This window comes from Heterodontus francisci, chromosome 7 (genome assembly GCF_036365525.1).
Source record: "Heterodontus francisci isolate sHetFra1 chromosome 7, sHetFra1.hap1, whole genome shotgun sequence".
NCBI classification, from domain to species: Eukaryota; Metazoa; Chordata; class Chondrichthyes; order Heterodontiformes; family Heterodontidae; genus Heterodontus; species Heterodontus francisci.
This window is the reverse complement of record NC_090377.1, coordinates 723,792-745,691: the sequence shown is the minus strand read 5'-3', so window position 1 is coordinate 745,691 and position 21,900 is coordinate 723,792. Positions and strand designations below refer to the sequence as shown.

The 21,900-nt window shown below is 45.2% G+C and overlaps 1 protein-coding gene across 1 annotated transcript in view; it reads left to right on the top strand.

Annotated features, from left to right (window-relative positions):
- LOC137371651 (E3 ubiquitin-protein ligase MARCHF4-like) overlaps positions 1–21,900 on the top strand; it is a 107,493-nt gene that overhangs the window by 63,126 nt on the left and 22,467 nt on the right. The window contains exon 3 of the mRNA XM_068034445.1: positions 1,992–2,184. Coding sequence (XP_067890546.1) covers positions 1,992–2,184 — 193 coding nt within the window. The remainder of the gene's footprint in view (positions 1–1,991; positions 2,185–21,900) is intronic.

Here is a 21,900-nt window from a genome sequence, read left to right as displayed (position 1 = left end):
AGGTTTACCAGACTGATTCCTGGGATGACGGGACTGACGTATGAGGAAAGATTGATTCGGCTAGGATTATATATGCTGGAGTTCAGAAGAGTGAGGGGGGAATCTCAAAGAAACCTATAAAATTCTAACAGGACTTGACGATGCAGGAAGGATGTTCCCGATGGTGGGGGAGTCCAGAACCAGGGGTCATAGTCTCAGGATATGGGGTAAACCTTTCAGGACTGAGTTGAGGAGAAATTTCTTCACCCAGAGAGTGATGAACCTGTGGAATTCGCGACCACAGAAAGCAGTTGAGGCCAAAACATTGTATATTTTCAAGAAGGAGTTAGATGTAGCTCTTTGGTCTAAAAGGATCAAAGGGTATGGGGCGAATGTGGGAACAGGTTACTGAGTTGGATGATCAGCCATGATCATAATGAATGGTGGAGCAGGCTCGAAGGGCATAATGGCCTACTCCTGTTCCTATTTTCTATGTTTATATGTTTCTATGACCTCCCCAAATGCATCACCTCACATTTCTCCAAGTTGAATTCCATTTGCCACTTTTCTGCCCACCTGATCAGTCCATCAATATCTTCCTGCAGTCTACAGTTATCTTCCTCGCTATCTACCACATGGCCAATCTTTGTGTCGTCTGCAAACTTCTTGATCATGCCCCCTACATTTATGTCCAAATCGTTAATATATACCACAAAAAGCAGGGGATCCAGTACTGAGCCCTGCAGAACGCCACTGGAAACAGCCCTCCAGTCGCAAAAACACCCGTCAACAATTACCCTTTGTTTCCTGCCACTGAGCCAATTTTGTATCCACCTTGCTACATTTTCCTAGATCCCATGGAATTTTATTTTTTTAACCAGTCTGCCATGTGGGACTTTGTCAAAAGCCTTGCTAAAATCCACGTAGACCACATCAACTGCACTACCCTTATCTATCTTCCTTGTTACTTCTTTAAAAAATTTGATCAAGTTGGTGTAACAAGATCTTCCCTTAACAAATCCATGCTAACTATCCTTAATTAATCTGTGCCTCTGAGTGACAGTTTATCCTGTCCCTCAGAAGAGATTCCAATAATTTGCCCACTACTGAGGTTAGACTGACTGGCCTGTAATTATTCGCTCTATCCCTCGTTTCAGTTTTAAACAGAGGTACAACATTAGCATTCCTCCAATCCTCCGGCACCACACCTGTATCCAGTGAGGACTGGAAAATGATGGTCAGACCTTCCACTATTTCCTCTCTGGTTTCTTTCAACAACCTGGGGTAAATTTCATCTGGCCCTGGTGATTTATCAACTTTCAAGGATGCTAATCCCATTAATACTTCCTCTCTTCCTATGTTTATCACATCAAATACTTCACACCCCTCTTCCTTAACTGCAACATCTGCATCGTCCCCCTCTTTTGTGAAGACAGACGCAAAGTATTCATTAAGAACAATACCAACATCTTCCACTCCTACACGTAGGTTACTTTTTTTGGTCTTTTATGGGCTCTACTCTCTCCTTAGTTATCCTCTTACTCTTAGTGTATTGATTAATACTCCCTATCTATAACCTCCTCCAGCCCTACAACCCTCCACAAATTCCTTATTGCTTTGATTCCTACCTCTAGTCCACACCCATCTTCCTCTGCCCCACCACTGGCAGCCCTGCTTCCAGCTGCCTAGGTCTCTGGCTCTGGAATTCCTTCCCTAAACCCTTTCATCTGCCTCTCCTTTATTGCCCTTAAAACACACTTCTTTGGCCAAGCTTTTGGTCACCCTTCTGAATCTTTCCTCCTGCTCTATATTTTGTTCATTCCTATATCATGGGTTATTTTTGCATTACTTGATATACATTGTTATTCCTGATTGTGCACCTATGATATTTGTTATGTGTAAGCAAACTGTAAACTACACTGCAAATATACTGACATTACTCTGCACAATGCAGTGTCCTCCTGTAACAACCATGAATAAAGAGTTTGACCACTTTTTGCTCTGACCCCCAGTGGCAGGCAATATCCCTGACGGTGATTGAGAGAGTTCAAATTGCAGCTGCAATCCTCGGCTCCTTGTTTCTCATCGCAAGCATTTCCTGGCTCATCTGGTCAACGATCAGCCCATCAGCAAAGTGGCAGAGGCAGGACTTGCTCTTCCAGATCTGCTACGGAATGTATGGATTCATGGACATTGTCTGCATCGGTAGGTTTTCATTACTGAATCTCTGCATAAATAATATGAGTGGAAACAAAGGGAGAAAGGAGTTTGGTGTGAGAGTGAGTTGGGTTCTGGCCTTTCATATCTTGGAACAAGATCTGAATCCATTGGGTGTTGTAAGGAGGAAACATGAACCATCAACATCCTGGGGGTTACCATTGACCAGAAACGTAACTGGACCAGCCATATAAATACAGTAGCTACAACAGCAGGTCAAAGGCTGGGAATCCTGTGGCAAATAACTCACCTCCTAACTTCCCAAAGCCTGTCCATCAGCTACAAGGCATAAGTCAGGAGTGTGATGGAATACTCTCCACTTGCCTGGATGAGTGCAGCTCCAACAACAGTCAAGAAGCTTGACACCATCTTGCCCGCTTGATTGGCACCCCATCCACCACCTTAAACATTCCCTCCCTCCACCACTGGCGCACAGTGGCAGCAGTGTGTACCATCTACAAGTTGCACTGTAGCAACTGGCCAAGCCTCCTTAGACAGCACCTTGCAAACCTGCGACCTCTACCACCTAGAAGAACAAGGGCAGCAGCTGCATGGGAGCACCACCACCTGCAAGTTCTCCTCCAAACCACACACCATCCTGATTTGGAACTATATCGCCATTCCTTCACTGTCACTGGGTCAAAATCCTGGAACTCCCTTCCTACACCAGACGGACTGCAGCAGTTCAAGAAGGTGACTCACCCCCACCTTTTCAAGGGAAATTATGGATGGGCAACAAATGTTGGCCTTGCCAGCGATGCTCACTTCACAGGAACGAATAAAAAAAAAGTGAATTTCAGGAGTCTCAATCCCAGTCCCTGGTGAACATTGACCTATGGAACAAAACTGTCCATAATTGGCAATCACAAAGGGCACTGGAAGGCAACAATTATTGCCCTTCAGGAGTTACTCGTAACAACTTGTCACACCACTTCAAAGGGCATTAAGAATCAAACATAAAGTAGGGGCTGAATTCACATGTCAGCCAGCCTGGATATTGAGGGTACCACTCTTCTCTGAAGAGCAGCAGTGAACCAGCTGGGCTTTGCTGACAATCTGGAAGACTCGTGTGTAGAGCTAAAATTGTAGAATGGTTAAAGCACAAATGGAGGCCATTCAGCCTATTGAGCTTGTGCCAGCTCTGTGCAAGAGCAATTTCGCTAGTTCCACTCCCTTGCCCTTACCCTGTGGTTCTGCAAATTATTTTCCTTCAGCTGCTTATCCAATTCCGTTTGAAAACCTTGTTTGACTCTACCCCCACCATTCTTTCAGGCAGTGCATTCCATATCATAACCATTCACTGCGTGAAAAAAGTTTTTCCTCATGTCGCCATTTTTTTTTTGTCAATCATATTAAGTCGGTGTCCTCTGCTTCTCAACCCTTCTGCCAATGGGAACAATTTTTCCCTATCTGCCCTGTTTAGACCCCTCATGATTTTGAACATTTCTATCAAATCTCCTCTCAACTTCCTCATCTCTAAGAAGTCTCACAACTTCCCCAATCTCTCCACATAACTGAAGTTCTTCAGCCCCGGAACCATTCTCGTAAATCTTTTCTGCACCTTCTCTAAAGATTTCACATCCTTCCTAAAGTGCAGTGCCCAGATTGGATATAATGCTTCAGTTGAGACCAAACCAGTGTTTTATGAAGGTTCATCATAACTTCCTTGATTTTGCATTCTATGCCTCTATTTATAAAGCCCAGGGTCCCGCATGCCTTATTAACCATTTTCTCAACCTGCCCTCTCACCTATAACGACCTCTGGGGAGCACCATTGTGCACCTTCCTGCAGTCTATCTCTGGTTCCTATCACTCAGCCAACTTCATATCCATGATGTCATTGCCCCTTTTATTCCATGGGCTTCAACATTGCTGGCAAGCCTGTTATGTAGTACTTTATCAAATGCCTTTTGGAAATCCATGTCCACCACATTAACCACATATCTTTATCAACCCAATTGAATTGTATTTTGTATCTTTTAATGCCTTCCTTAAGGAAGATTCCTTTTCGTTAAAAGGAAGCAAAGCAATCGAAAATAAAAATACTGAATTTGAGGAGGGCCAATTTTAATGGGGTGAGAATGGACCTGTCCCAGGTAAATTGGAAGCAGAGATTGGCAGGCAAAACTGTAACAGTACAATGGGATGCCTTTAAAGAAGGGATAGATTGGGTACAGTCGAGGTACATTCCCACAAGGTGGACAGGTAGGGCAACCAAAGCCAAAGCTCCCTGGATGACGAGTGTTGAAGGAGGTGGCTATAGAGTGGATGCATTGGTGGTTATCTGCAAAGTAGCAAATGTAACCCCACCATTTAAGAAAAGAGGGAAAGTGAAAACGGGGAGCTACAGACCTGTTAGTTTGACATCAGTAGTAGGTGTCCTTGTTCACAAGTCACTAAAAGCTAGATTGCAGGTGCAGCAAGCAATGAGGAAGGCAAATGTTATGAGTACAGGAGTAAAGTAGTCTTGCTGCAATTGTATAGAGCCTTGGTGAGACCGAACCTGGAGTGTTGTGTACAGTTTTGGTCTCCTCATCTACAGAAGGATATACGAGAACCAGGGGACATAGAATAAAGAACAAAGAACAGTACAGCACAGGAACAGGCCATTCGGCCCTCCAAGCCTGCGCCGATCTTGATGCCTGCCTAAACTAACACCTTCTGCACTTCCGGGGCCCATATCCCTCTATTCCCTTCCTATTCATGAATTTGTCAAGATGTCTCTTAAACGTTGCTATCGTATCTGCTTCCACCACCTCCCCTGGCAGCAAGTTCCAGGCACTCACCACCCTCTGTGTAAAAAACTTGCCTCGCACATCCCCTCTAAACTTTGCCCCTCGCACCTTAAACCTATATCCCCTAGTAACTGACTCTTCCACCCTGGGAAAAAGCTTCTGACTAACCACTCTGTCCATGCCGCTCATAACTTTGTAAACCTCTATCATGTCGCCCCTCCACCTCTGTCGTTCCAGTGAAAACAATCCGAGTTTTTCCAACCTCTCCTCATAGCTAATGCCCTCCAGACCAGGCAACATCCTGGTAAACCTCTTCTGTAACCTCTCCAAAGCCTCCACGTCCTTCTGGTAGTGTGGCGACCAGAATTGCACGCGATAATCTAAGTGTGGCCTAACTAAGGTTCTCTACAGCTGCAACATGACTTGCCAATTTTTATACTCTATGCCCCGACCGATGAAGGCAAGCATGCCGTATGCCTTCTTGACCAGCTTATCCACCTGCGTTGCCACTTTCAGTGACCTGTGGACCTGGAGGCCCAGATCTCTCTGCCTGTCAATACTCCTAAGGGTTCTGCCATTTACTGTATACCTCCCACCTGCATTAGACCTTCCAAAATGCATTACCTCACATTTGTCCGGATTAAACTCCATCTGCCATTTCTCCACCCAAGTCTCCAACCGATCTATATCCTGCTGTATCCTCTGACAATCCTCATCATTATCCGCAACTCCACCAACCTTTGTGTCGTCCGCAAACTTACTAATCAGACCAGCTACATTTTCCTCCAAATCATTTATATATACTCCAAAGAGCAAAGGTCCCAGCACTGATCTCTGCGGAACACCACTAGTCACATCCCTCCATTCAGAAAAACACTCATCCACTGATACCCTCTGTCTTCTATGACCGAGCCAGTTCTGTATCCATCTTGCCAGCTCACCTCTGATTCCGTGTGACTTCACCTTTTGTACCAGTCTGCCATGCGGGACCTTGTCAAAGGCTTTACTGAAGTCCACATAGATAACATCCACTGCCCTTCCTTCATCAATCATCTTCGTCACTTCCTCAAAAAACTCAATCAAATTAGTAAGACACGACCTCCCCTTCACAAAACCATGCTGTCTCTCGCTAATAAGTTCGTTTATTTCCAAATGGGAGTAAATCCTGTCCCGAATAATCCTCTCTAATAGTTTCCCTACCACTGACAGAAGGCTCACCGGCCTATAATTTCCTGGATTATCCTTGCCACCCTTCTTGAACAAAGGAACAACATTGGCTATTCTTCAGTCCTCTGGGACCTCACCTGTAGCCAATGAGGATGCAAAGATTTCTGTCAAGGTCCCAGCAATTTCTTCCCTTGCCTCCCTCAGTATTCTCGGGGAGATCCCATCAGGCCCTGGGGACTTATCTACCTTAATGCTTTGCAAGACACCCAACACCTCCTCCTTTTTGATAATGAGATGACTGAGACTATCTGGACTCCCTTCCCTCGGCTCATCATCGACCGAGTCCTTCTCTTTGGTGAATACTGATGCAAAGTACTCATTTAGCACCTCGCCCATTTCCTCTGGCTCCACACATAGATTCCCATCTCTGTCCTTGAGTGGGCCAACCCTTTCCTTGGTTACCCTCTTGCTCTCTATATATGTATAAAAAGCCTTGGGGTTTTCCTTAATCCTGTTTGCCAATTACTTTTCATGACCCCTTTTAGCCCTCCTAACTCCTTGCTTAAGTTCCTTCCTACTGCCTTTATATTCCTCAAGTGCTTCGTCTGTTCCCAGCCTTCCAGCCCTTACGAATGCTTCCTTTTTCTTTTTGACTAGGCTCACAATATCCCGTGATATCCAAGGTTCCCGAAACTTGCCAAACTTGCCTTTCTTCCTCACAGGAACATGCTGGTCCTGGATTCTAATCAGCTGACGTTTTAAAGACTCCCACATGTCAGATGTTGATTTACCCTCAAACAGCCGCCCCCAATCTAAATTCTTCAGTTCCTGCCTAATATTGTTATAATTAGCCTTCCCCCAATTTAGCACCTTCACCCGAGGACTACTCTTATCCTTATCCACAAGTACCTTAAAACTTACGGAATTATGGTCACTGTTCCCGAAATGCTCCCCCACTGAAACTTCGACCACCTGGCCGGGCTCATTCCCCAATACCAGGTCCAGAATGGCCCCATCCCTAGTTGGACGATCTACATACTGTTTCAAGAAGCCCTCCTGGATGCTCCTCACAAATTCTGCCCCATCCTAGCCCCTAGCACTAAGTGAGTCCCAGTCAATATAGGGAAAGTTAAAATCACCCACCACTACAACCCTGTTACCTTTACATCTTTCCAAAATCTGTCTACATATCTGCTCCTCTACCTCCCGCTGGCTGTTGGGAGGCCTGTAGTAAACCCCCAACATCGTGACTGCACCCTTCCTATTCCTGAGCTCCACCCATATTGCCTCGCTGCATGACCCCTCTGAGGTGTCCTCCCTCAGTACAGCTGTGATATTCTCCTTAACCAGTAATGCAACTCCCCCACCCCTTTTACATCCCCCTCTATCCCACCTGAAGCTTCTAAATCCTGGAACATTTAGCTGCCAATCCTGCCCTTCCCTCAACCAAGTCTCTGTAATAGCAACAACATCATATTTCCAAGTACTAATCCAAGCTCTAAGTTCATCTGCCTTACCTGTTATACTTCTCGCATTGAAACAAATGCACTTCAGACCACCAGTCCCGCTGTGCTCAGCAACTTCTCCCTGCCTGCTCTTCCTCTTAGTCCTACTGACCTTATTTACGATGTCCTCCTCATTTATTTCACTTGCTGTCCTACTGCTCTGGTTCCCACCCCCCTGCCACACTAGTTTAAACCCTCCCAAGTCACGCTAGCAAACCTTGCAGCCAGGATATTTGTGCCCTTCCAGTTTAGATGCAACCCGTCCTTCTTGTGCAGGTCCCATCTGTACCTGAAGAGAACCCAATGGTCCAGATATCTGAAACCCTCCCTTCTACACCAGCTGCTCAGCCACGTGTTTAGCTGCACTATCTTCCTATTTCTAGCCTCACTGGCACGTGGCACAGGGAGTAATCCTGAGATTACAACCTAGAGGTCCTGTCTTTTAACTTACTACCTAACTCCCTAAACTCCCCCTGCAGGACCTCATCACTCTTCCTGCCTATGTCGTTGGTACTGATGTGTACCACAACCTCTGGCTGTTCACCCTCCCCCTTTAGAATGCCCCCTGTCCGTTCAGAGACACCCTTGACCCTGGCACCAGGGAGGCAACATACCATCCTGGAGTCTCTTTCACGTCCACAGAAGCTCCTATCTGTGCCCCTGACAATAGAGTCCCCTATAACTATTGCTCTTCTGCGCTTTGTCCCTCCCTGCTGAACAACAGTGCCAGCCGTGGTGCCACTGCTCTGGCTGCTGCTGTTTTCCCCTGATAGGCCATCCCCTCCAACAGTATCCAAAACGGTATACTTGTTAGACGAAGGGAGAACAGCATGTCAACGGTCTATCTCTCTGCACGAAAGCCACACTGTGCCTCAGGGTAGACGCGCTCGGCCAGCTTCTGGAGCCTGTTTAGAGCGACTCGAGCAAAGTCTTTCCTCGAGTCGCTCTAAACAGGCTCCAGAAGGTGGCCGAGCGCGTCTACCCTGAGGCACAGTGTGGCTTTCGTGCAGAGAAATCGACCATTGACATGCTGTTCTCCCTTCGTCAGATACAGGAGAAATGCCGCGAAGAACAGATGCCCCTCTACATTGCTTTCATTAATCTCACCAAAGCCTTTGACCTCGTCAGCAGACGTGGTCTCTTCAGACTACTAGAAAAGATTGGATGCCCACCAAAGCTACTAAGTATCATCACTTCATTCCATGACAATATGAAAGGCACAATTCAACATGGCGGCACCTCATCAGACCCCTTTCCTATCCTGAGTGGCGTGAAACAGGGCTGTGTTCTCGCACCCGCACTTTTTGGGATTTTCTTCTCCCTGCTGCTCTCACATGTCTTCTGTTCAAGTCTTCTGAAGAAGGAATTTTCCTCCACACAAGATCAGGTGGCAGGTTGTTCAACCTTGCCCGTCTAAGAGCGAAGTCCAAAGTACGGAAAGTCCTCATCAGGGAACTCCTCTTTGCTGACGATGCTGCTTTAACATTTCACACTGAAGAGTGCCTGCAGAGTCTCATTGACAGGTTTGTGGCTGCCTGCAATGAATTTGGCCTAACCATCAGCCTCAAGAAAATGAACATCATGGGGCAGGACGTCAGAAATGCTCCATCCATCAATATTGGCGACCACGCTCTGGAAGTGGTTCAAGAGTTCACCTACCTAGGCTCAACTAGCACCAGTAACCTGTCTCTAGATGCAGAAATGAACAAGCGCATGGGAAAGGCTTCCACTGCTATGTCCAGACTGGCCAAGAGAGTATGGGAAAATGGCGCACTGACACGAAACACAAAAGTCCGAGTGTATCAAGCCTGTGTCCTCAGTACCTTGCTCTACAGCAGCGAGGCCTGGACAACGTATGTTAGCCAAGAGCGATGTCTCAATTCATTCCATCTTCGCTGCCTCCGGAGAATACTTGGCATCAGGTGGCAGGACCGTATCTCCAACACACAAGTCCTCGAGGCGGCCAACATCCCCAGCTTATACACACTACTGAGTCAGCGGCGCTTGAGATGGCTTGGCCATGTGAGCCGCATGGAAGATGGCAGGGTCCCCAAAGACACATTGTACAGGGAGCTCGCCACTGGTATCAGACCCACCGGCCGTCCATGTCTCTGCTTTAAAGACGTCTGCAAATGTGACATGAAGTCCTGTGACATTGATCACAAGTCGTGGGAGTCAGTTGCCAGTGTTCGCCAGAGCTGGCGGGCAGCCATAAAGGCGGGGCTAAAGTGTGGCGAGTCGAAGAGACTTAGCAGTTGGCAGGAAAAAAGACAGAGGCGCAAGGGGAGAGCCAACTGTGCAACAGCCCCGACAAACAAATTTTTCTGCAGCACCTGTGGAAGAGCCTGTCATTCGAGAATTGGCCTTTTTAGCCACTCCAGGCGCTGCTCCACACACCACTGACCACCTCCAGGTGCTTACCCATTGTCTCTCGAGATAAGGAGGCCAAAGAAGATACTTGTTAGAGAGGGGGATAGCCACAGGGGATTCCTGCACTGACTGCCTGCCCCTTCTAGCGGTGACCCATCTATCTGCCTGCACCTTGGGTGTAACCACTTCTCTAAAACTCCTGTCTATGACACTTTCTGCCACTTGCACGCTCCTAAGTGCATCCAGTTGCTGCTCCAACCGATCCATGCGGTCTGTGAGGAGCTGCAACTGGGTACACTTTCTGCAGATGCAGTCGTCCGGAACGCTGGAAGTGTCACGGACTTCCCACATCTCACAGGTGAAGCACTTCACCCCTCTAACTGTCATTTCTAGCACTAATTAGTTAATTAATATAAAATAAATAAATACTTATTAAATCCTGACTAAATTATGATACACTTAACTATATGGTCCCTAGTGCTAGATTTCTACAATAAATACTAAATGCTAACTAAATACAGTAATCTCCTCCCTCTGGTTTAGTTACTCTCCTTATTAATTAGTTAATTAGTGTTTTAATCAATTTTTATCAGTTTTATTTTCAAATTCGGTGCAGATTCCCTGCCAGCCAATCAGGTCACAGCTAAGGGGTAGGATATTTAAGACTGAGATAAGGAGGAATGTCTTCACTCAGAGGGTGGTGAATCTTTGGAAAATTCTCTACCCAGAGGGCTGTGGAAGCGTTCAAGACAGAAATCAATAGCTATCTGGATACTAATGACATCAAGGGATATGGAGATAGTGTGGGAAAGTGGTGTTGAGGTAGATGATCAGTCATGATCTAATTGAATAACAGAGCAGCCTTGATGGGCTGAATGGCCTACTCCTGTTCCTCTGTTCCAATGTTCCTATGATAGAGATAAGGAGTAAGATGAAGCAGAAAAAGGGGCATACAACAGATATCAGGTTGATACTACAAGGGAGAATGCAAGCTGAAAACACAAAGTTCAGAAGGGAAGTGAAAAAGGAAATCAGAGTGGCAAAAAAGTGTATGAGAAGAGACTGGCAGCTAACTAAAAGAGAATTTAAAAGTCTTTCTATAGGCATATAAATTTAACTAGAGTTGTTCCCTGGGATGGCGGGATTGTCCTATAGGAAGAGATTGAGGGCACTGGGCCTGTATTTTCTGGAGTTTGGAGGGGTGAGAGGTGATCTCATTGAGGCATGCAAGATTCTTCAGTTTTGTTCATCAGTTGTGGGCGTCACTGGCCAGGCCAGCATTTATTGCCCATCCCTACTCGCCCTTGAGAAGGTGGTGGTGAGCTGCCTTCTTGAACCGCTGCAGTTCTTGGGGTGTAGGTTCACCCACAGTGCTGTTAGGGAGGGAGTTCCAGGATTCTGACCCAGCGACAGTGAAGGAATGCCGATATAGTTCCAAGTCAAGATGGTATGTGACTTGGAGGGGAACTTGCAGGTGTTGGTGTTCCCCTGCAGCTGTTGCCCTTATCCTTCTAGATGGTAGAGGTCGCGGGTTTGGAAGGTGCTGTCGAAGGAGCCTTGATGCATTGCTGCAGTGCATCTTGGAGATGGTACACACTGCTGCCACTGTGTGGCGGTAGTGAAGGGAGTGAATGTTGAAGGTAGTGGATGGGGTGTCAATCAAGCGAGCTGCTTTGTCCTGGATGGTGTTGAGCTGCTTGAGTGTTGTTAAAACTGCACCCGTCCAGGCAAGTGGAGAGTATTCCATCACACTCCAGACTTGTGCCTTGTAGATGGTGGTGAGACACTGGGGAGTCATGGTAATTATATGGCTACTTCAGTTCAGTTTCTGGTCAATGCTAACCCCTAGGGTGTTGATAGTGGGCAATTCAGCAATGGGGAGATGGTGAGATTCTCTCTTGTTGGAGATGGTCATTGCCTGGCACTTGTGTGGCACGAATGTTACTTGCCACTTATCAGCCCAAGCCTGGATGTTGTCCAGGTCTTGCTGCATCTGGACACGGGCTGCTTCATTATATGAGGAGTCATGAATGGTGCTGAACATTGTGCAATCATCAGCGAACATCCCCACTTCTGACCTTATAATGGAGGGAAGGTCATTGATAAAACAGCTGAAGATGTTTGGGCCTGGGACACTACCCTGAGGAACTCCTGCAGTGATGTCCTGGGACTGGGATGATTGACCTCCATCAACCACAACCATCTTGCTTTGTGCTAGGTATGATTCCAACCAGCGGAGAAATTTCCTCCTGATTCCTATTGACTCCAGTTTTGCTAGGACTCCTCGGTCAAATGATGCTTTTACGACTGACCGCTCCAGTCAAAGCCCCCAATCAGAATATACGATTGTGATTGTGGTGGGAGAAATGCACTGTTAATTCAATCCCACCCCTCCACAGATTGCCTTACATATCATTTTAAACGTTCCAAATTAAAGAAAGACCCAGCCAAATTGAGGGATAAAAGATTGTCACTGTCTAACTTCTCTTCCTTCAGTTTAAATTATCAGGGATCTCTGTCTTGGTTTGACTTTCTTAGAATTTTGGGAGATAATAATAATTACACAGACTAAATTCTCTTCCTTCAGTTTAAATGGCTGAGAGCTCTTCTTTCAGCTGCTAACACCAGCTTTCTGTCTGTCTGAGTTCTGTTAGAACAGACTGTCTTATCCTCCACCCTGTGGTAATATGGTTTGAGCATATTAATGTGACACAACCGGTTGTTCTTCCGGTGATCAGGGGTGTCAATCAAGTAATCTACCTTACCCACTCTTTTGATCACTCTATATGGGCCACTGAACCATGCTTTCACTGGTTCTCCCTGTGATGGTAACAACACTAATACCTCATCCCCTGGTTTTATGGTAGGTTGTGGTTTCCCCACCATTTGACAGGTGTGTCATGTCCTACAAAATTGTCTCGCATCCTTTGTAAGACCTGGCCAGTAATAATGTTGGCTTATGTGTGATTTGGTCTTCCGATTTCCCCTATGTCCTTCAAAAGAAAGGTTGTGTGCTAACCTTAATAATCCTTGTCGATATTTAGATGGTACCACTATCTGTTCAACAACTGTCCAGTCTTCGTCGGCAGGCCTATGAGGCGATCTCCATTTCCTCCTCAAAACCCCATTTGCCATATAATAGCCTTCTGGAACTCCTTTCACCTCAGCCTCTGAATGAGCCGTCTGTGCTATTTGGTAGATCTCTGGAGCAGCTTGCTGTGCTGCAATGATAGATGATCTGTTAAACATCTCATTTGGATTATTTAAATCCTTAAATAAGGTTTCAGATGCTTGATTATCCATTTGTGGTGCCCCTTTTACTTCTGACAATGGATCCTGTTTAGCTATTGCTCGGGTAACTACACGCAGGAAATATTCCCGGAACTTGCTGCTGTAACTGCGCCGTTTTCTTAATTTCACATGGTTCCTCTGTAACCATAGGAGAAACTGATATTTTTGATCCTGCCAAATCATTTCCTAGGAGTAGATCAATTCCCTTTACTGGTAAACTGTGGACAACACCTACAGTTACTATCCCAGATATTAAGTCACTCTCTAGGCATACTTTATACAAAGGTACGGGTATACACACCCCACCAATTCCATTTACCAGAACTTTAGTGTTCAAGGCACTCTCTGGTGGAAACCTCATATCTTTCCTCAGCAAGAGTGTTTGGGTTGCTCCTGTGTCCCTGAGTATAATGATAGGTTTTCCTGCCTCACTTACGGGATACGGAGTTACTCTCCCCTTTGACAAAAATTCATTCTAACTCTCAGGTATTTTATTCTTAACCTCGACACTCCTCTTAGTTTTAGTATCTGGTTTCACATTCACAGCTGTCATTAAAGCTATAGCCTGGTCTGCTATACTCTCAGGCAGAGTCTTTTCCTCTGCACTAACTTTGCGTACCCCAACAAGTCCTATGGGTTTACCTCACAATTTCCAGCACTCTGAATGAAGATGACGCATTTTGTTGCAATGATAACACTTTGGCTTGCGAACCTCACTTCTACTCTCGGCACCTTCCTTTCTGACCTGAGGAGGTGATCCTGGGGCATTCCCAGCTGTTCCTTCTTGTCCCTGGCTACTTGCCTTCCTTTCACCCACCCACTTTCTATCCTTCTTGGGTTTATGGGGGTGATGGACAAAATAGGTTGGCTTATTCACAAGCTCAAAATCATCAGCAATTTCTGCTGTTTGTCTAGCTTTCAAAACTTTCAGGTTTTCTACATAGGTTCTCATTACTGAAGGAATTGAGTTTTTAAACTCTTTTAAGAGAATCAATTCTCAAAGGTTCTCATATGTTGTTTCTATCTTTGATGCCCATATCCAATGGTCAAAATTCATTTGCTTCACCCTCTCAAATTCTAAGTATGTCTGCCTCCATACGTTCCGAAACTTCTGACAGTAAGCTTCAGGGACTAACTCATACCAGAGAGAATAGCTTTTTTGCCATCTCATAATCTGCAGAAGCCTCTTTGGAAAGAATAGCAGAAGCTTCATGAGCTCTGCCTACCAGCCTGCCCTGAAATAGCAATGTCCAGCTTTCTTTCAGCCATTTCATCTGTCTGGCTATTTTTTCAAAAGATATGAGAAGTAATTCTATGTCCCTTTCCTTGAACTTAGGAAGAGCCTGTATAAATTTAAACAACTTCTCTCTGGGTCCTGATCTAAACTCAGATTCTTCCTGACCCGAATTTTCCCTGGATTTAAGACTACCCCTTCGTCTCAGCTCCATCTCTTTTAGCTTAAATTCCCTCTCTTCTCTTTCACTCTCTCTCTGAAGTTCAAGTTTTCTTAATTCTTTTTCTGCCTCAAATTTTCTAACTGTATCCTAGCCAATACCACTGCATCACTCTTGGACCTACTTCCTTTATGCCTTTCGTATTCCCTTTCTTGTTCCTCGTATTGCCCTTCATCTGTATCATCATCAGCATCATCTTCTTCTTCTAATTCCAGATGTTTGGCTATTATGTCAATTATCCCTGGTTTTTTGGCACCTGATTTCAATTCCAACTCCACTTTCGCTGCCAATTCTTTTAATTTGTTCTTAAAGTTATCAAGTCACTCAGGGAAACATTCTGATTTCCCAAAAACTCTGCTACAACCACTAATGCCATAACAATGGTATAGAATGTACCTTATTATACAAGAGACCTGGTTCTTTTAATTTCTTTGTAATTGGTGTTAGATGTAGATCCCAACAATAGAGTTTCCAATTGCTATGATCCCAGACGCGAGAGCAATTAATATGATGCCAAATGCAGTACCGCAATTTAAATGTTATCCCAGAGCTGAGTAGTTACTATGATTCCAAATGCGAGCTCTCCAAATTAAATATGATTCAACTGTGAGCGAGCTCCCAATTAAGTTATGATTCAAATCCAGAAACCCAATTAATGTGTGATTCAAATCCTGGATGAGAAATCCAATTAATATGTTATGACCGACCACTCCAGTCAAAGCCCCCAATCAAAATATACGATTCTGATTGTGATGGAGAAACACACTGCGAATTCAATCCCATCGCTCCACAGATTGCCTAACATATCATCTTAAACTTTCCAAATTAAAGAAAGACCCAGCCAAATTGTACCATCTATTAACCCCCGAATGAGGCTAACCAAACCAGGTGTCTTTTAATCAACAAATTAATTGTTTAATTAAAAAAACTAAGTTCTTAAACACTATGAAGATATAAACAACATTTAAAATAGAAAAAATTAGAGTCCTTGCAAATTTACAGTCCAGTGTTGCTTGAAGTCTTCACAGCCGTCCGATGGGGAAAAAACCTTCTTCCACAGTGAACAGTCCGTAGTCTAACTCCAGCAGTCAGTGATGCTTCCTTCTTCAGCGATGGATTTTAACAATTAACAACTTGCAAACACTTTCAATAGAATCAATCTGACTTTCGAGTTTTTGAGGAATAAAAGATTGTCACAGTCCAACTTCCCTTCCTTCAGTTTAAATTAGCAGAGATCTCTGTTTTGGCTTGACTTTTTTTAGAATTTTAGGAGCATAGGAAGATAGGAACAGGAGTAGGCCATTCAGCCCCTCAAGCCTGTCCTGCCATTCAATGAGATCATGGCTGATCCACGGCCTAACTCCATATACCTGCCTTTGGCCCATATCCCTTAATATCTTTGTTTAACAAAAATCTATCTATCTCAGATTTAAAATTAACAACTGTTCTAGCTTCAACTGCTGTTTGTGGGAGAGAGTTCCAAACCTCTACCACACTTTGCATGAAGAAGTGCTTCCTAACATCTCTCCTGAAAGGTCTGGTCCTAATTTTTAGACTATGCCCCCTAGTTTTAGAATCTCCAACCAGTGGAAATAGTTTATCGTTATCTAGCCTGTCTTTTCCTGTTAATATCTTGAAGACTTCGATCAGATCACCCCTTAACCTTCTAAATTCTAGCGAAAACGGGCCTAATTTGTGTAATCTCTCCTCGTAACTTAACCCCTGTAGTCCAGGTATCATTCTTGTAAACCTACGTTGCACTCCCTCCAAGGCCAATATATCCTTCCTAAGGTGTGGTGCCCAGAACTGCTCACAGTACTCCAAGTGGGGTCTAACCAGGGTTTTGTACAGCTGCAGCATAACCTCTGTGTCTTTGTACTCCAATCCTCTAGATATTGGGCGGCGCAGTGGTTAGCACCGCAGCCTCACAGCTCCAGGGACCCAGCTTCAATTCTGGGTACTGCCTGTGCGGAGTTTGCAAGTTCTCCCTGTGACCGCGTGGGTTTTCGCCGGGTGCTCCGGTTTCCTCCCACAGCCAAAGACGTGCAGGTGATAGGTAAATTGGCCGTTGTAAATTGCCCCTAGTGTAGGTAGGTGGTAGGGAATATGAGATTACCGTAGGGCTAGTATAAATGGGTGGTTGTTGGTCGGCACAGACTCAGTGGGCCGAAGGGCCTGTTTCAGTGCAGTATCTCTAAATAAATACAGGCTAGTATTCCATTAGCTTTTTTGATTATTTTCTGCACTTGCTTGTGGCATTTTAAAGATCTATGCACCTGAACCCCCAAATCTCTTTGGACATCCACTGTACTTAACTTCTTCCCATTTAGAAAGTACCCTGCTCTATCCTTTTTTGGTCCAAAATGGATAATCTCACACTTGCCCACATTGAAATCTATCTGTCACAGTTTTGCCCACTCACTTGGTCTGTCAATATCTCTTTGCAATTTTATGCTATCATCTAGACTGTCTACAATGCCGCCTAACTTTATATCATCAGCAAATTTGGATATATGACTTACTATGCCATCATCCAAGTCGTTAATGAATAATGTGAATAATTGAGGCCCCAACACAGATCCCTGCGGGACACCACTAGTTACATCCTGCCAATCGGAGTACTTACCCATTATCCCCACTTTCTGTTACCTACCACTCAACCAACTTCCTAACCATGTCAATAATTTGCCCTCAACTCCATGGGCTTCTACCTTAGTTAACAGTCTCTTATGTGGAACTTTATCAAATACCTTCTGGAAGTCATTTGTCATTTATATAAACGACATAGATGACTATGTGGGGGGTAGGATCAGTAAATTCGCGGATGACACAAAGATTGGCCGAGTGGTTAATAGTGAGGTTTAGTGTCTTGGGTTACAGGAAGATATAGACGGGATGGTCAAATGGGCAGAAAAGTGGCAGATGGAATTTAACCCTGAAATGTGTGAGGTGATACACTTTGGAAGCAGTAATGTGACACGGAAGTATTCAATGAATGGCCTGACACTGGGAAGTTCCGAGGAACAAAGGGACCTTGGTGTGTTTGTCCATAGATCTCTGAAGGCAGAAGGGCAGGTTAATAGAGTGGTGAAAAAGGCATATGGGACATTTGCCTTTATCAATCGAGGCATAGATTACAAAAGCAGGGAGGTCATGTTGGAGTTGTACAGAACTTTGGTAAGGCCACAGCTGGAGTACTGTGTGCAATTCTGGTCGCCACATTATAGGAAGAATGTGATTGCATTGGAGGGGGTGCAGAGGCGATTCACCAGGATGTTGCCTGGGATGGAACATTTAAGCTATGAAGAGAGGTTGGATAGGCTTGGGTTGTTTTCGCTGGAGCAGAGAAGACTGAGGGTGACCTGATCGAGGTGTACAAGATTATGAGGGGCATGGACAGGGTGGATAGGGAGCAGCTCCAGCGACCTGGGTTCAATTCTGGGTACTGCCTGTGCAGAGTTTGCAAGTTCTCCCTGTGACCGTGTGGGTTTTCGCCAGGTGCTCTGGTTTCTTCCCACAGCCAAAGACTTGCAGGTTGATAAGTAAATTGGGCATTGTAAATTGCCCCTAGTATAGGTAGGGCAATTGAGGGAAGGTGGGGATGGGGTAGGAATATGGGATTAATGTAGGATTAGTATAAATGGGTGGTTGATGGTCAGCACAGACTCGGTGGGCCGAAGGGCCTGTTTCAGTGCTGTATCTCTAAATAAATATTGCTGTCGGAAACTATCCCAGACACATTCCAGAAATTCACTACCTTTCTGACAGGTGCTAGTCTGCCTCTCCCAATCTATGTGTAAGTTAAAATCCCCCATTAATACTACTCTGCCTTTGTTACACACTTGCCTAATTTGTGCATTTATACAATCTAGCACCTCAGAACTGCTACCGGGGTTCTATACACAACACCTATTACAGTTTTAGATCCTTTTCTGTTCTTCAATTCCATCAATAAGGTCTCCACTGGATGCTTTCCCCTCATTATATCCTCCCTCACCAATGAGGTGATATTATTTCTAATCAGTAAGGCTACTCCATCCCCTCTGCCATTTTTCCTGTCCCTCCTGTAAACTTTATAACCAGGTATATTTAGTTCCCAGTCCCGACCATCCTTCAGCCACGTCTCCGCAATGGCCACCACATCATAGTCTTCTATTTGAATTTGCGCCTGCAGCTCATCTAGTTTATTCCTTACACTACGTGCATTTGTATATAGAACTCTTATTTGGGATATACCCCCTAACCTGTCCCTCAGCACTGATGCTTTATTCACCTGTTTATTATTTCTCTCTTCTGGTTTAACCAGTATACTTCTTGCAGTTTGGTAACAATCAGCCTCACCACTAACCTGCACTCCTACCTTCTCCTTTAACTTTCAGTTTTTCCATGCTGAACCCTCCCCCCCACTATTTGGTTTCAAGCCCTAGTTATACGATTCGCCGGGACTCTGGTCCCAGCATGATTCAAGTGGAGCCCGTCCCATCGGAACAGCTCCCTCCTTCCCCAGTACTGGTGCCAATGTCCCACGAATTCGAACCCATTTTTCCCACACCAATCTTTGAGCCACGCATTTACCTCTTTAATCTTATTGGCCCTTTGCCAATTTACTCGTGGCTCAGGTAGTAATCCGGTGATTATTACCTTTTTGCTTCTACTTTTTAATTCAGCCCTAGTTGCTTATATTCCCTCAGCAGAACCTCTAACCTCGTTCTACCTATATCGTTGGTACCTACGTGGACCACGACAACTGGATCTTTCCCCTCCCACTCCAAGTTCCTCTGCAGCCCAGATGACAATCCCGAACCCTGGCACCAGCTAGGCAACAGAGCCTTCGGGACACTCGATCTTGGCCACAGAGAACAGTGTCTATGCCCCTAAATATACTATCCCTGATTACGACTACATTTCTCTTTTCTCCCACAACTTGAATGGCTCCCTGTACCATGGTGCTGTGGTCAGTTTGCTCATCCTCCCTTCAGTCCCTGCTCTCGTATACACAGGGAGCAAGAATCTCAAACCTGTTGGACAAGGACAATGGCTGAGGCTCCTGCAGCACTACCTTCTGGATCCCTCTACCTGCCTCACTCATAGTCACACCATCCTGTCCCTGACCACTGGCCAAATTCAAGGTAGTTAATTGAAAGGGTGTGACCTTCTCCTGAAACACAGCGCCCAGGTAACTCTCCCCTTCCCTGATGTGTCGCAGTGTCTGAAGCTCAGACTCCAGCTCATCAACTCTGAGCCGGAGTTCCTCGAGCAGCCAACCCTTGCTACAGATGTGTTCACCAGGAACCACAATGGGGTCCACCAACTCCCACATCATGCAGGTACAACACATCACCTGGCCCTGCATCTCTATTTTATTTAATCAGAGTTTAATTTGTTATTTAAATTTTTGACTGGTCTTTAGTATTTTTTTAAATCCACTTCAGTCTTTAGTTTATATACTTATAAATCAATCAAGTCTTACTCTATGTTGATTCAATTAAATTAAATTATAAACTTACCTGAATACTGACCCCAGCGACTCTGTTTCCCTGCTCTCACTCTTCAATGTGACGTCACTCTGATGTCACTTTTCCATTTTTTTTCCCCACTCCTTGGGCTCCACTCCTCTCTGACTCTCTCCCACACGGGTTTTTGGCGTGCTCTTTTCCACCTCTGGTCCTGCTGCTCCTCGAGAGATAATAATTAATAATAATTAAACAAACTAAATTCTCTTCCTTCAGTTTAAATGGCTGAGATCTCTTCTTTCAGGTGCTAACACCAGCTGTCTGTCTGTCACTGAACATCAGTGAGCAGGTTGCTGCTGAGCAAGTGCCGTTGGACAGCACTGTTGATTACACCTTCCATCACTTTGTTGATGATCGAGAGTAGACTGATGGAGTGGTAATTGGCTAATTGGGTTAGATTTGTCCTGCTTTTTGTATCCAGGACATACTTGGGCAATTTTCCACATTGCCTGGTAGATGCCAGTGTTGTCGCCAGGTAGATGTGGAGTGGTGAGGTGGAGGGGGTGGGTGGGGCGATGTTTCCCTTGTCTGGGGGTCTGGAGCCAGGGGACACAGTCTCGGAGTAACGGGTGGGCGATTTGAACTGCGATGAGGAGGAATTTCTTCACTCAGTGGATGTTGAATCTTTGGAGTTCTCTACCCCTGAGGTCTATGAAGGCTCAATCATTGAGTGTATTCAACATGGAGATTGATTGATTTCTAGATGTTAAAGCTATCAACAGAACAGGTTGAGGTTAAGAGGGAGGATGTGCTGGAAATTTTGAATGATATGGGGACAGATAAGTCCCCGGGGCCAGACGGGATATACCCAAGGATATTACGGGAAGCGAGGGAAGAGATTGCTGCGCCTTTGGCGATGATCTTTGCGTCTTCACTGTCCACTGGAGTAGTACCGGATGATTGGAGGGTGGCAAATGTTGTTCCCTTGTTCAAGAAAGGGAATAGGGATAACCCTGGGAATTATAGACCAGTCAGTCTTACGTCGGTAGTGGGCAAATTATTGGAGAGGATTCTGAGAGACAGGATTTATGATTATTTGGAAAAGCATAGTTTGATTAGAGACAGTCAGCATGGCTTTGTGAGGGGCAGGTCATGCCTCACAAGCCGTATTGAATTCTTTGAAGATGTGACAAAACACATTGATGAAGGAAGAGCAGTGGATGTGGTGTATATGGATTTTAGCAAGGCATTTGATAAGGTTCCCCATGGTAGGCTCATTCAGAAAGTAAGGATGCATGGGATACAGGGAAAGTTGGCTGTCTGGATACAAAATTGACTGGCCCATAGAAGTCAGAGGGTGGTAGTAGATGGAAAGTATTCAGCATGGAGCTCGATGACCAGTGGTGTTCCACAAGGATCTGTTCTGGGACCTCTGCTCTTTGTGATTTTTATAAATGGCTTGGATGAGGAAGTGGAAGGCTGGGTTAGCAAGTTTGCCGATGACACAAAGATTGCTGGAGTTGTGGATAGTGTGGAAGGCTGTTGTAGGTTGCAACGGGACATTGACAGGATGCAGAGCTGGGCTGAGAAGTGACAGATGGAGTTCAATCTGGAAAAGTGTGAAGTGATTCATTTTGGAAGGTCGAATTTGAATGTGGAATACAGGCTTAAAGACAGGATTCTTGGTAGTGTGGAGGAACAGAGGGATCTTGGGGTCCATGTCCATAGA